Here is a 14583-nt window from a genome sequence, read left to right as displayed (position 1 = left end):
AGTAGACTTTATGTCACTATTCAAGCTATTAAATCTAATAAAGTTATGAGAGAAGATCTCTTGGATTTAGACACATATTGGCTTTGTCACGACAGGATAGGTCATCCTGGTCATGATATGATGATCCGTCTACTAAAGACTTCACATGGACATCTTTTCTTTCGAGCGGAACGAATCATGAATCAATAGTTGATTTCTGGACTAAGTGTGACCGATGTTGCTGCCTAGGGCACCGCCTCCATCCACCACCAACCTAGGGATGGCATAGTCCCTATCCATGACACCATGGATAGCGTCCATCATGGTGATGGCACCCCAGGTGATGCTGCAATCACCAACTTGCTTCAAATAGCGTTTCAGACGCTCAAGCCTAACCAAAATTCTCATTGGTTGCTTCTAAAGCCTCTTGCTAGTTTTACAAAAGCTGTTCCTTAGGAAAATTAGGACTGAGACCGCCCTATGCAAAGGATATTAAAATACTCATTATGTTCTTGTATAGAATCCATAGGAATTCTATGGACTGATTCAACCAACTTGCAGACGTTTAAATATCTCATAATATTGGTTGATACGCAAACATGCTTGTTACGTGTTTTGCCATTGTCCACCTGTAAATGCTGCTTATGCTACACTTCTAGCACATATCATATTACAACGGGCTCACTCCCCGGATCATCCTCTTCCGTCAATTGGACTTGAGAATGCTAGAGAGTTTACATCGAAGACTTTCGATGGTTATTGCATTGGGACTAATGTACGTTGGACATTATATTCCCATAAACACACCTAATTGGTCTCGCGGAAACGACTACGATGGTAGTCCGGACATTGGTAATGCGCACTAATTTTCCTTATATCCGCTTGGGGGGATGCAATATTGCATGCAGCTATGCTAATTCGTCTACGACCCACAACCACTCAATCTATCTCTGTGTTACAGCTAGTGACTGGGTAGAAGTATCGTATTTACGCATATTTAAGTGTACCATTTATGTGCCAATTGCGCCACCACAGCGCTTTATGATGGGTCCTCACAGACGAATGGGCAACTACGTTGGATTTGAGACTCCAATAATCATCCGGCACTTAATGCCCTTGCAAGGCGATCTCCTTACCTCTAGATTTGCGGATTGTAACTTTGATGAGACAATCTTCTCGTCGTTAGGGGGAGATAAGAACACGGATGTTCAGCAGGAATGATAGGATTATCGTGGCCTGTCCCCACTATGTCTCATCTCGATCCCTACTAAAGTGACGAGATCACGCATCTGCTGCAAATATGCCTGCAAGGAAGTACGTCCTTATGAGAGGACATAGCGCCACCCTACACGGAGGTAGGCATGGCACCAACGCCAAAGAGAGTGACACTCTGGCGTTATAGGCAATGGCCTCAGCTAGAATGCGTGGGAGGCCCGTTAGTTCGAATGATACTTTGGCACAACCCAATCCTTTGATCATCAAGACTCAAAATCTGTCTCATGAGTATCTTCTGGGCTATGGTTATCGTTGGAGGACGCCTTAATGTCAGAACATATTCCTGAGAATATAGAACTCTATGAAAATTACACTAGTGTACATGAGACGTGGGATAGAAACTCCATCATAATTGATGATGTAGTTGTGCATTTCATTGCGCATGAGTTTGTTGAGTCAGATGATATCGAACCACGCTCCGTTGATGAATGAATGCCAATGTAGAGAGATTTGGCCTAAATGGAAAGATGCGATCCAGGTTAAGTTGGATTCTCTAACGAAGAGGAAGGTTTTAGAGCCAGTGATGCCAACACCTCCTAACATAAAACCTATTGACTAATGGGTCTTCGTTAGAAAGCGTGATGAGAAAAAGAGATGGCAATCTAGCCTTATGGCGCAAGGCTTCTCATAAAACGCCCTGAAATCGACTACGATGAGACATATTCTCTCGTAATGGATGTCATTGCACTCCACTACCTTGTCAGTTTGGTAGTTTCTGAATAACTGAACATGCAGCTTACAAACGTGGTCACTACGTATCTATATGGGGATCTAGATACGAAATATACATGAAGGTTCATGATGAACTTCATCTACCCAAGTCAAGTGGCTCTACACCACGAAGCGTGTTTACAATAAGATTGTAACGCTCACTAAAGTGACTACTTAATTGGGAAGGGATATGCCCATGCGTTTCTATAACAAGTTTCGGATTCTATCGCGGTTCTTTTTGGACATGATCTTCATTGGAAGCCCTTAAAGAGTTAAGGGAAACCGCTTAACATTTGAAATCCGAGTTTGAGATGAAGGATTTTCAAAGAGCACGATTATGTATCGGTTTGAAACTTGAGCATCGTGTCGATAGATGCTTAGGCATTTTGATAAGGTCAAGCCTTCAAGCACCCCCATGATCGTCCGTAGTCTTGATCCTAAAAATGATCATCTTCGTCGAAAGGATGACGACGAAGATGTGCTAGAGGCAGAAGTGTCTTACTTAGTACAATAGGCGCATTATTGTACTTAGCTAAATGCACAAGACAAGACATCTCATTTGCAGTAAGCTTGTTAGCTAAGATATAGCTCTGCGCCAACGCGACGCCATTAGGATTGGTGTAAAAGATATTTTTCAGTACTTGAGATGTATGATTGATATGGGCTTGTTCTATCCCTACAGGGAGATGATGGATTCGGACCCATCACACACCAAGAATGCCACCAACACTGGCCTGCGTCCTCTATCCCTATCTCAAAACGACATGTATTTTGGAAGGTTTTGCTGATATTGGGTATCTCTCTGACCCATACAAAGGTCATCCCAAACTGATTAAGTGTTCACCATGGGTAAAGACCGTGATATCTTGGACGTCTATAGAACAGACTCTAGTCGCTGTATCTTTGAACAATGTAGAAATTATTGCTCTTCACGAAGTGATTCGTGAATGTATATGGATTAGATTCATAGTTACGCATGTTCGAACAATTGTGGTTTGAAGTCTACCACAGATGAGCCTACGAGCATATAGGATAATGCTGCTTGTTTTGAAGCAAGGCTACATCAAAAGAAACCTCACCAAGTATAATCAGCAACAACAAACTCTCCTCAAGATCAAAGTGAACTAGGTTCGATCTGAGGACAATATGACAGACTTGCTCACTAAGTCATTGCCTAAATTCCACTTTCGAGAAACATGTTGGTAGCATCGTTTACGGAAGTTATCTGAACTCTAATGACCGTAGTCGTCAGGAGGAGATGCAGACATTAGGGGGAGCTAGGTGTCTACATGTATGGTCTCGAAACGTGAAGGGTGTGTTGTGCTCGTTTTCCCTTCGACCGAGGTTATTTTTGTCCCACTGGGTTTTTATTACTCGGCAAGATTTTTAATGAGGCAACGAGAGAAGCACCATGTTTGGGCGACACAAGGGGGAGTTTTCAAGTAAATCCAGAATATATGTGTCTAGCCCAAACTAGAGGTTACTTGCTCTAGTTTAAATAAGGTTTATATTAGAGATATTCTCGGAGAATCTTAGGAGATATCTAATCAATGTACGATTATGTTTCTATGTACAACTCTATCTCTATGTTTGTAATCCTCTATATAAAGATACCCCTATTATCAATGAAAGTACGACTCAATTCTCTCCCAATTCAGTTTTCCTTAAACATCATCTTAATTATCCGATTAGGGATTTAATATTTTTAGGCTAGTTTTACATTTGTTTTAGAATTCTTTTTATTTTAGGTTTTTAGTTTCCTTTTTAATTTGTATTCTTTAGGATTTTTTGATAGATTATGATTTAGGGTTTTGGATGCCTATATATGTACCATTATGCTTTGTACTAGGATCAGTTTATCATATCAAATTTAATAAAATGAGAGTTTTTTCTCAAATTCTTTGGTGGACTCCAGATTTATCTCTTTAGGGTTTATTGCTTGTAAACCCAGGTTACTTCCGACTGCGCCACATGGACTGGTTGACGAATGAGTTTAAAAGAGTTGGAATGGACTTGCTACAAGCCTTGATCCCTTATGTTGGCAATCTCTTCTTTTTCCAGACTTCAAATCCTCTGGATTGGTCATGTCGAGGATCTGCTTGAACCTCCTTAGAGTTCACAGTAAGTTTGTTGATGAATTTGGAATCGATAAAAGTCATTTTTCTATAAGAAGTTTCGTAAAGTTGGTGGTCGATCAATAGTAGCAATGGATCGACATGTGAAGATTTTGAAGAGAAAGCTTGCTTATATTCAATATCGTGAAAGACGGATGATGCTGTTTTTTTTTTAAAGAATACGGGTAAGTTGCACAATGACTCACCAAAAAATTAGGCTACGACAATAATGAACCATGCCTAGAAAATTCTAAAGTAACCTAACATCTAGAATACCCTAAAGTAAGCTAATGTAACATCACCATGAGAAAAAGCTCAAAGTAACTAGTAACCAGGCTGCCAAGACCTCTGGTCAACCCCCGCCCTTAGGATCCAGGACTAGATATAGGGAACCCAAATCCAAAACCATCATTGAGTTCCTCATCGCTGGCTGACTATGGATCCCCAAACAGATAGCGCACTGTTTGTTTATTAGCCGACAAAATTAGTGTGTGTCACACAAAAATAATAAAGTAATATGGTTCTTACAACTCAAATCAACCCAATTCCTTAAAATATATATATATATATATATATATATATATATATATTAATTGGCAGACAACGATATTGACTCAAATTCTTATAAACCCGAGAGGTTCTACGTGGAATTCATGTTTTTTTTTTTTGAGGTTTGGACGACAGTAGTAACCACACACACACCCTCATGTAGTGTATCCCAGCGTAGCAGGACTAATCACTGCATCGTAGACGCACGAACCTTGGTGTTTAATTAACCTAAGTCCCTCACATCTACTGGCCACGAGGTGAAGCTGGAATTCGAACGCTAGACATGGGGGTTCCAGACTAGGCCGCTTGACCAACACACCACACCACGCGGTTCGTGGAATTTATGTTTGGCCCAAGAGATGAAAAATCTAAAATCTACTTCCGAAGCCTAGTTGCTAAAATTGACCCTTTGAAGCAATAATAAACAAAACAAATGTAGTAGTACATGTCTCTCTACGCTTCCGCCCTTTGCAACTATTGGCACCAAACCCAATCGAACTCTCCCCATCAGGGCCATGAGAGCCATCGTCCAGCGCGTCCCCTCCGCCAGCGTCGAGGTCGAAGGCCGCATCGTCTCAACCATTGGGCCGGGCCTACTCGTCCTTGTCGGGCTTCACGAGTCCGATTCCGGCTCCGATGCCGAGTACATGTACCTCCCCACTATCCCTCTACATTTCAATTCTCTCTTTACTAAACAAAAACTCAATAGTTTTGATTTTGTGGTTGAAATTTTCAGATGCCGGAAGGTGTTGAATATGAGGCTGTTCAGTGGCGGAGCCAGGAATTTAAGTTTACTGGGGCACAAAAAAAATATAAATACAAAAACATACAAAATCTTTAAATGTAATTTCTATCTATTACAATGGTAATTGTCCTCGACTAGATTTCATATTACATTAGGATGACAACTTGAAATTGGAGGATGATTTCCAAGATCAGAAGGATATTTTTCATTAATGTTGGGACAAAGCTTTTTAGAATTACTATCATTTTTCTTTGTTTTTTTACGGGGGATGACTCCAATGAGGTATTTATACTCGACAACTCCTCTGCACCAAGATTTTCTTTTCTTTTAAAGTATATTAACATATTTGAATGAAGAATAGAGAAGTAGTGAGAACCAAAAGAAACGACTACATCAATACTCTTCACAAAAGAATTGATTGAGAATTGTTACTTGATGAGATATATATATATATATATATATGTGTGTGTGTGTGTGTGTGTGTGTGTGTGTGTGTGTGTGTGTGTGTGTGTGTGTATTGATGTAATAGAATATTTTGTTAATTGTTTTTCTATTGGACTTGAAAATCTGAAAGTAATAAAGAAATAGAAATCATTAAACGTAAAAGGATATAGGAAAGAAAAATATTATATGATTCATATAAAAAAAAAATATATGATATTAATAGAAGGTCAAACATGGGACGGGTAAAGCCCATAAAAAAAAAAAAAAAAAAAGTGTGAAGATAATTGAAAGAGTACATTCATCAGGTTGAGAAAATAATATAAAAATATATAGTATAAACTTGATATTAATATAATATTAATATTAATATGTATATGTGTGTGTATATATATATATATATTAATTTTTTTTTCTGAAAAGCTGAGTGGGGCACGGGACCCAGTGGGCCCCTGCCTCCCTCCGCCCCTGAGGCTGTTCACAAATGAGAGTAGCGGAAGAGGATGGGACCAAAACGTAATTTCACCTTGTTTCACTTTCTAACTGAAACTTCAACTGTAATAACGGTTTTACCTAGTTGGGTTATGTTTGTTTGTCTTTGCAGGTAATGCAGAGGAACTATGAAGTGTTACTAGGTAAGTAGTTAAGCTTAAAGTTTTGTTCTTTTTGTTGGGTGAAACAAGTTTTACTATGAAGTTGGGGTTTAAGGTTTTTGTGTACTTGTGGATTGACAGTGAGTCAATTTACATTGTATGGAATCCTCAAGGGTAACAAGCCTGATTTTCATGTGGCCATGGCGCCGGATAAAGCAAAGCCCTTTTACGCTTCGTTGGTTGAGAGTTTTAGAAAATCCTACAAGCCGGATGCAATAAAAGGTGAAATTATTTTTATTCTGGAGTTTATTTTTATTCTGTTTCTGTTCCAATGATGGAATTTTTTGTTTTCCATCTGTCATGTCTGTACTTTTGGGGTTTGGCTTTTGTCCTCCCTTCTCTTTTTTGTATTTTGCTTTATTATTAATAAAAAATAAATAAGGGGACGGGCGGTGGGCTCCCAGAGTGTGGTAGACCCTTCACCTTCGGGTTTGAGGGTGGGACTTGTTCCCTAAATCGTCTACTTCCGAGGAGCTAATATCGCCTCATCCCTTATTTAATTAACATAAAAAAAAAAAAATTAAATAAATAAAAGGTGAAATTATTTTCATGTTTTCTTGGCCTATTTCCTGTTTTTGATTGTATGTGTAACTCATTAGACTAGAGTTGTCTTGAATGATAAAATAGAGTCTAACTCGCAACTTTGGCCGATAAAGGGAGTAGATGAATTAGTCATTGGAGATTGGAAAGGATAAGTTTCTATCGCGAAATAATTCATTTTCTTCCTTTAACTTTCATAGAACTTTGAATTTAACTTCCATTTCGTAGTTTGGTCTAGCGAGTTGCATATCCAATTCAATCTTGCCACAAATGATTTATTGATCGCTTTTTGTGGGCTGTGTTGCTTGTGTAGATGGTGTGTTTGGAGCAATGATGAACGTAGGTAGGGGTTTGCTAAACTTTCTGCATTATCATGTATCCCCTTTCAATTCTTAGTTCAATAGAAACGTCTGGTACATGGATAATGAATAATTGAGTTTATAGGTCAATTTGGTCAATGATGGACCAGTTACAATGCAAATCGACTCACCATCCCCTAAGTGAGTACTTTATCCCCTGCCTCCCTCTGTTGAATCCATTCCACCAGTCTTTGAATGTTCATTTTGTAAACACTCATGGCAGGAACTCAAATGGCGTCACAGAAGAATCATGATTTGGTTGGCTTTGCTTTGATTTGATTCAACGGAGACTCGGCAATACAGCAGAATTCAAATGTATGGAATCTAATTTATGATATAGCCATGATTGATGACATTTGTAAGTATTATCGTATGGATCATGATGTTTCCTGGGAATTGTTGTGGATGGAGATGTTGAAATTTTCAGTATCATCTTTTCTTGTGTTAGCTAAGGCTGCAGTGATTTAAAATCTCAGTATTCTAATAACATAGAAATTGAATAAGATCGAAAAGAGAAAAAACTTGGATTTAGAATGAGCATCCTGTTTTATAATAATATAATCCTCCAGGCAACTGCTGCCTGAATATAGCTAAAGCAATAGGGTATCACTACACATTTGTAAAATACGATCACCATTAGTCATCTGCCCATCTATGGTATAATCCTAGTTCCTGCCATTTGAACACTCACATTCTTTCCCAAAATGCATGAGTATCACTATAGTTATACAACCTTCGTACATACATCCTAAAACAAAAGTCAATCAGCTTGACTTGCGCATGTAGCCTGCTCCTTAAACTTCTCAAGCATGCAAAGAATCACAATATGCTATATGCACCCGACCTGGAGAAAAACAGAAAAGAGCAAAGATCAGCCATCAGTTCAAACTAGTTTATCAGATGAAATTATGGCTGTTGTAGCTTACAATAAGCCCTTCTTCAGTTTTCTTTCTTCCTGAGTTTTTCATCAGTTGATGATATGAAATGGAGCATAAGGAAATGGAAAAACTCAGAGATGATACGAGAGGAAGATACAATGAGGTTTTTGGACAATGAGGATTGTCATTGCAATGAGGTTCTAAAACCTATGTAATTGCAAACAAAAGCAGTTTTGTTAGTAGATGGATGTTAGACCTGATACTGAGTTGTAGGAGGATTGTCATTGCAATAAGCATAAGTCATTGAGCTGCAGCAAACAAAATTTTCTTTATATGCCTGGGGTTTACTGAAACGATCATTGGGTGCATTTAGAAGCAACCCCTCATTTCATTTCAACCCTAAACCTTTTTGCTTCCTCTTGATGCGCTCTCTTATCTCTCTGCCACAGTCACACCAAAGCTTTAGCTCTGAGTTTTATCCGTCTCTGAGTTTCGATCTTAATTCGAAAACCATTTAACATTCCTTTTATTTTTTGGCGTGAAGAAGATATGGCATGAAAATGATTGCTGTTGTTTGTGGCTATTGCTATTGTTTAATTTTAGTTGAAGAACCATTTAATTCAAATTTCCATTGTCCATTGAATATAACATTGATTAACTGTTGTTGGGATCCGATAAGTGCCAGTTATCTATGCCTTTTGACTTTGCAAAGGAGGCGATCCGGCAATTGGATGTCGGATCTCCTTCTTTGCCAAAAGCACTGTGGCTCTTTTTTGGAGGACGCGTTTCCCTATGTTATCAGGAGAGAGTATGATGTGGGTGAGTGAGGTTAAGCACTTAAGCTGTTTAAAACTTTAAATTAGTGCAGACTGTTGCATATAGGGTTGGCATCCGAGAAGTGCAAGTTGATGATGCTCTTGATTTTGCAGAGGAGGCAATCCGGAAATTGAATGCCGGATCTCTTCCTCTGCCGAATACCATTTTACTTTTCCAATTTACCAAAAACGAAAATTCACATTGAAGGGGATTCCAAATTCGAAGGCAAGTACTCCAACCGTTGGAGATCGAATACAAACAGTTGAGAACATGAAGTTGATCACTCAATTTGAAAAACAGTAGCAAATGTACTTTTAAAAAAAAAATAAAAAATTGAAGGACATAAATTTTTATATAAAACCTTGACAATGCCCAACGGGAAACAATAATAGTTTTTTTTTTTTTTTTTTTGGATGAAAGAAAAACAATACGGAAGGAAACTACAACAGAATTATCGCTACCAAAACTAAACAACTAAATGAAGAGGCATATTTGCCGATGACCAATTACACAATGTTGACAATTGTTGGCTTGCTCATCTCATAACCATCGTTGGGGTAATCTTCATCGGTAACAAATCTCTTCCAGTACCAATGCTGCTTCCACACCCTGCTCATCTCTTCAATTGGGATCCCCTTTGTCTCGGGCAAGAACAAGTACACGAAAACGGACATGACACACACGAAGAATGCAAAGAAGATGAAGAGGCCGAATTTCAAGTGGCACAACATTGTCAAGAAGACTTGAGCCACAATGAAGGTGAAGATCATGTTGACTGAGACATTGACACTCTGAGCAGCTGATCTGATTTCCAAGGGGAAGATTTCACTAGGGACTAGCCACCCTAGAGGACCCCATGACCAAGCAAACCCTGCTACATATGTGCAGATGAAAACTACCACAACAATTGCATACCACTTTGGCAAGTTATCAGCATTTCCATCCAATCCAAATTTTGCACCAATACAAGCCGCCACAACTATCTGGCATATCAACATTTGAGTTCCACCCTCAAGAAAGAGCTTCCTCCTTCCCCACTTATCAACACCATACATCGAAACAATTGTTGCAGCAACATTAACAAGTCCGGTGATCACAGCCGATATGAGAGAAGCATCACTTCCGAAACCAATTGTGTTGAACAACACAGGAGCATAGAACATGATCACATTGATACCGGTAAGCTGCTGAAAGAATGGAATCAGAATTGCCATGCAAAGTTGGGGCCTGTACTTCCTCTGGAGCAGATTCCTCCATGGATCCTCTATCTTCTTGGACTCATCACTAGCTATAACAAGGTCATTGAACTCCTCGCTGACATCATCAACACCGCGAATCCTCCGGAGTTGTGTCTCGGCCTCCTCGTGCTGGCCGCGTTCGATCATAGAGTTTGGTGTGTCTGGTAATATTAGGGAGCCAACGGTGATGATAAGGGCAGGGACCATTGCACCACCCAAACTCAAACGCCATCCCCAACCGCCCTTTATCTTGGCAAAAAAGTAATTCAACAGATTGGCGGCAAGGATGCCAAGTGTGATAGAAAGCTGGAAACCGATGTTGAGAGCTCCTCTGAACTTGGATGGTGCCATCTCAGACAAGTAGAGTGGCACAGACTGATTGGAGAATCCGATACCGAAACCGAGGAATATCCGGCCAAGAATCAACATCCACACAGCACTGGCAGCGCCATTGATGATGGCGCCGGAGCAGAAGAGAACACCACCAAAGAACATGGACAATTTCCGGCCAAACTTCCGAGTCACGGTGGCTGCCACAATTGAGGCCATGAGAGCAGCCAAGTATAAAGAAGACGTGAACATGGTCAACGTCTGACTGTCATACTGGCAGTACTGGTTGGTCGACTTGTCTAGCTCCTTCTTACGGTACACAGAGGGAAAGAACTTGTTCAGGAACGAGTCCATGGACGTTACACCACCGGAGATTCCAATGTCGTAGCCGAAAATCAGCCCTCCCATGGCGGCGATGATGCATGTTACCATAACATAACGGGTGAGTTCTCCGGCATACTCCTTGCTGCGGCCACCACTGGCAATACCTACGGCAGGCATTATCGCTGCGCCTTTTCGAACCCAAAGAAAGAACTCGAGCAATTCAAAAGTGTTTGAAACCCAGGAGTTGTTTTGCAAAACTTAGAAACGAACAAGAAGTAATGAGAGAGCACAATAGGCAGACACGAGATGAAGATACGATGAGGTTTTTGGACAAGGGCCAGTAGGTGTATATATAGAAAAACTGAAAGTCTGATTGTCTGAATCCAAAGCAGTAATGTAATCCAAATATGTTTCTAATATGTTTAACCTTTTCCACAACGAAAATGATTAAACCAGTAAGTAATCATACTTGGAATTGGATAAGGAGTCGGTGACAGTTTCGTCAATTTTACCGATGGGTAGTTTAGAATTAGGTATTTGTTAATTAAAAGAAAATTAAAAAAATTAAAAATAAAGCTTTGGTATTTTTGGGCACTCCCCACATTAAAAATGGCAGTTTTTCAAATTGCGGATACGGAAAACAAGAATGAGTTGGTCATGATTGAATGCGGTAAAGAAGAGAAGCCGTTCTGTAGCGGCCGATATAGGCTTGAGGCAGTGCCTGGGTGTAGGTTTTATTTTAACGTGACCGGATATGACGAAACTCTGATATCGGTACCTTAGTGATCATAGCGAATCATGTGGCAGAAATGAAGAGGGATTGCTTTGTGCATTCAAATGCTGTGTCGTTTTTCTATGGTATAGCTATTGTAATTCAGATTCTCAACATTCAATGTGTATTGACTATCAATCCTTCTGTTTTGTTTCCCTCAATGTGAATTCTGGATGAAGCATTATTATAACTGCTTGTGCTGCATGATGCACTAAAGGCTGTGTCCTATGGTTGATTCTGGTTGCGTTCTCGATGATTTGCTCTAGAAAATCTCATTGACGTCACTTGAATTGAAGATAAATAACATTTTCTAGTTCAAACTAGTCTATACCCATGTTACTGCATACAAAAGTAGTTCAGTTGTGGATGTTAAATATGATACTGACTTGCAATGAGCAACATGAACCATAGGAGCTGCAAACGAAAGTTGAGCAAGACTAGTTTTATAATTTGAGTGCACTGAAAGGATTGGGTGCATTTCGAAGTTTTAGAGTTTTTTAATTCAAGCGTGTCTCTTCTGTCAAATATTCTTTTCTGGTATGGGGGAAGCCAAGGGGTTATGTGGTACCTTCTAGAGGATTGCGACAAGGGGACCCATTATCCCCATATTTGTTTCTTCTTGGAGCAGAAGGGCTCTCTGCTTTGTTAAAAACAAATTAAGGCTGATCTCGGGGTGTTGTCAGGTATTTCTATATGTGATGGAGCTCCCATGGTTAATCATCTTCTTTTCGCAGATGATAGTATGCTGTATGCGACTGCTAGTCTTCAGGCTTGTCAGGAAATTAGTAATGTATTGAAGGTGTATGGAAAAGCATATGGACAGCAAGTTAATTTCCATAAGAGTTCTGTTATGTTTAGTTAAAATGTGGATCATGCTAATCAGAATTTGCTTGCTACTTTTTTGGGAGTTAAGGTAATGGAATCCCACGAGAAGTATCTTGGGTTGCCTACATATGTTGGAAGGAATAAAACTAGTACTTTTCAATATATTCAGGAGTGACTGGATCAGAAACTTCAGACTTGGCTGGGTCGGCTTCTTAGTGGTGCTGGCAAAGATATTCTGATTAGGGTGGTAGCTCAATCTTTACCTACATATGCTATGAGCTGCTTTCAATTAACAAAAAGTTTCTGTGATGATTTTCAACAGAGATGTGCTCGATTTTGGTGGGGAGGCTCTAATGAACAAAGGAAAATTCATTGGAAGTCTTGGCAATACATTTGCCGTCCAAGGAAGGAAGGAGGTTTGGGCTTCCGAGATTTACATGCTTTTAATAGGGCTATGTTAGCTAAACAGGGTTGGAGAATTGTTCAACATCCGCATTCATTGATTGCCATAATGTATAAGGCTAGATACTTTCCAGATTCTTCTTTTTGGGAGGCTGAACCTCATCCATCACTTTCGTTTTCTTGGCGGAGTATTTCTGAGGCTAGAAGTGTTCTAGTCAAAGGGCACGTTGGCAAGTGGGAGATGGGAACGATATCTTGCTTTCGGACCCATGGCTACCTAGAGTGGCACCATTTCAATTATTACCAGTTCAGGGAGGCAGAGATGCTCTTTGAAAGGTCAGTAACCTGTTGAATGATGAGGGTTGCTGGAATGAAGAATTGATACAACAGGTTTGTCATGTTGATGATATCCTTTTTATCTTGTCTATTCTTTTGAGTAATAGAAGGGTTTAGGATCGTTGGGTGTGGCACTTTGATTCCAAAGGGTTGTTTTCAGTTAAGAGTGCTTACATGCTCTTAATGGAGGAGGAGATAGTGAAAGCGGTGCCTTTGCAGACCCAAGATTTATGGAAAAAGCTATGGTCTACCAATGTGCTAGGTACGGCTAAAATTTTTCTGTGGAAGGTGTTGAACAATTGTTTACCTACTATAGATAGATTGATTGAGAAACAGGTTCCTCTGGAGATAAGGCCTTGTGTTCTATGTGGAGTGGGGGAAGAGACAATTGAACACCTATGTAGGCTTTGTCCGTATGTGAGGGGAGTGTTGGATGCCGTGCCTGGCGTAGCACGGACTGCTTACTCTTTTGCTGCTAGGCTGGTGCAGTTTTTGGAGTGGATTTGGGGTTGGGCTTCTCACTTGTCTTCCAATTTATGGGCATCTTTTGTTTATAATTTGTGGGGTATTTGGAGGGAGAGAAATAATAGAGTTTGGGATAATAAAAGTATGGAGGTGAACCAAGTTGTGCTGCTATTGTTGGCTCGTCTCCAGGAGTACCAGAGGTATCAGGGTAAGGGTAAGGGTGGAGGGAGTCGGCGAGTAGTCCCCTGGAAACCTCCATGCGCAGGGTGGGTGAAGATTAATGTTGACGGTGCATTTCATAAAGATACTAGTACTAGGGGGATTGGAGTCATTATCCGTGATGATATGGGGAAATGCTTGGGAGGTTATTATGCTCCAGTCTCTCATGTTTCTTCCCTAGAACAAGTTGAGGCATTAGTAGGGAGGGAGGCAGTCTCACTTGCTATTCAGCGAGGTCTTTCTCCAGTGATTTTTGAGACCGATTCTCTTACTCTTTTTCATGCAACAAAGCAGAGAGTCATTCCCCATATTTCCTTCATTGGTCGTGTGTATGATGACATTACTTTTCATCTTCAACAGATGTCGGGTTCTTACTTTACTCATGCTTATCGTCAAGCCAATGTTGTGGCTCATACTTTAGCTCGTTTTGCTTGTTCTTCTGCTAGTTCTTTATTTTGGGGCCTAGAGCCTCCAACTTGTATTGTTGATGTACTTTCCAAGGAGTTTACCTCCTGATCTATTTGAGTTGGCAGTTTCTCTAAAAAAAAAAAAGGTTTAACTGAAGGGTAAAATTGGATATTTTGAACATAAAATTGTTTTTAAGGGTGAATA

General features: G+C 39.9%; 2 protein-coding genes across 2 annotated transcripts; one reads left to right on the top strand and one right to left on the bottom strand.

Moving 5' to 3' along the window:
- Nucleotides 1–5128: 5128 nt before the first annotated feature.
- On the top strand, nucleotides 5129–7818 carry LOC112167467 (D-aminoacyl-tRNA deacylase). The gene is made up of 8 exons (XM_024304497.2): nucleotides 5129–5277; nucleotides 5365–5388; nucleotides 6288–6330; nucleotides 6419–6449; nucleotides 6549–6689; nucleotides 7321–7346; nucleotides 7452–7507; nucleotides 7590–7818. Exons 1-8 carry the CDS (start codon nucleotides 5144–5146, stop codon nucleotides 7618–7620), a joined length of 486 nt encoding a protein of 161 aa, XP_024160265.1. The 5' UTR covers nucleotides 5129–5143; the 3' UTR covers nucleotides 7621–7818.
- A 1647-nt stretch (nucleotides 7819–9465) lies between these two features.
- On the bottom strand, nucleotides 9466–11144 carry LOC112165526 (sugar carrier protein C). The gene has a single exon (XM_024302073.2). It carries the CDS (start codon nucleotides 11127–11129, stop codon nucleotides 9567–9569), a length of 1563 nt encoding a protein of 520 aa, XP_024157841.1. The 5' UTR covers nucleotides 11130–11144; the 3' UTR covers nucleotides 9466–9566.
- Nucleotides 11145–14583: the final 3439 nt, after the last annotated feature.

This window comes from Rosa chinensis, chromosome 5 (assembly GCF_002994745.2).
Source record: "Rosa chinensis cultivar Old Blush chromosome 5, RchiOBHm-V2, whole genome shotgun sequence".
Taxonomy (NCBI): domain Eukaryota; kingdom Viridiplantae; phylum Streptophyta; class Magnoliopsida; order Rosales; family Rosaceae; genus Rosa; species Rosa chinensis.
Note: the sequence above shows the minus strand (reverse complement) of the source record. Positions and strands in the feature narration are given on the sequence as shown.

Bases quoted from the DNA above. Each gene is read 5' to 3' on its own strand.
- LOC112167467 (XM_024304497.2), top strand. From the start codon at position 5,144: ATGAGAGCCATCGTCCAGCGCGTCCCCTCCGCCAGCGTCGAGGTCGAA. The intron at 6,331-6,418 runs GTAATTTCACCT...TTGTCTTTGCAG, and splicing joins GAAGAGGATGGGACCAAAAC to GTAATGCAGAGGAACTATGA. The intron at 7,508-7,589 runs GTGAGTACTTTA...CACTCATGGCAG, and splicing joins ATCGACTCACCATCCCCTAA to GAACTCAAATGGCGTCACAG.
- LOC112165526 (XM_024302073.2), bottom strand. From the start codon at position 11,129: ATGCCTGCCGTAGGTATTGCCAGTGGTGGCCGCAGCAAGGAGTATGCC.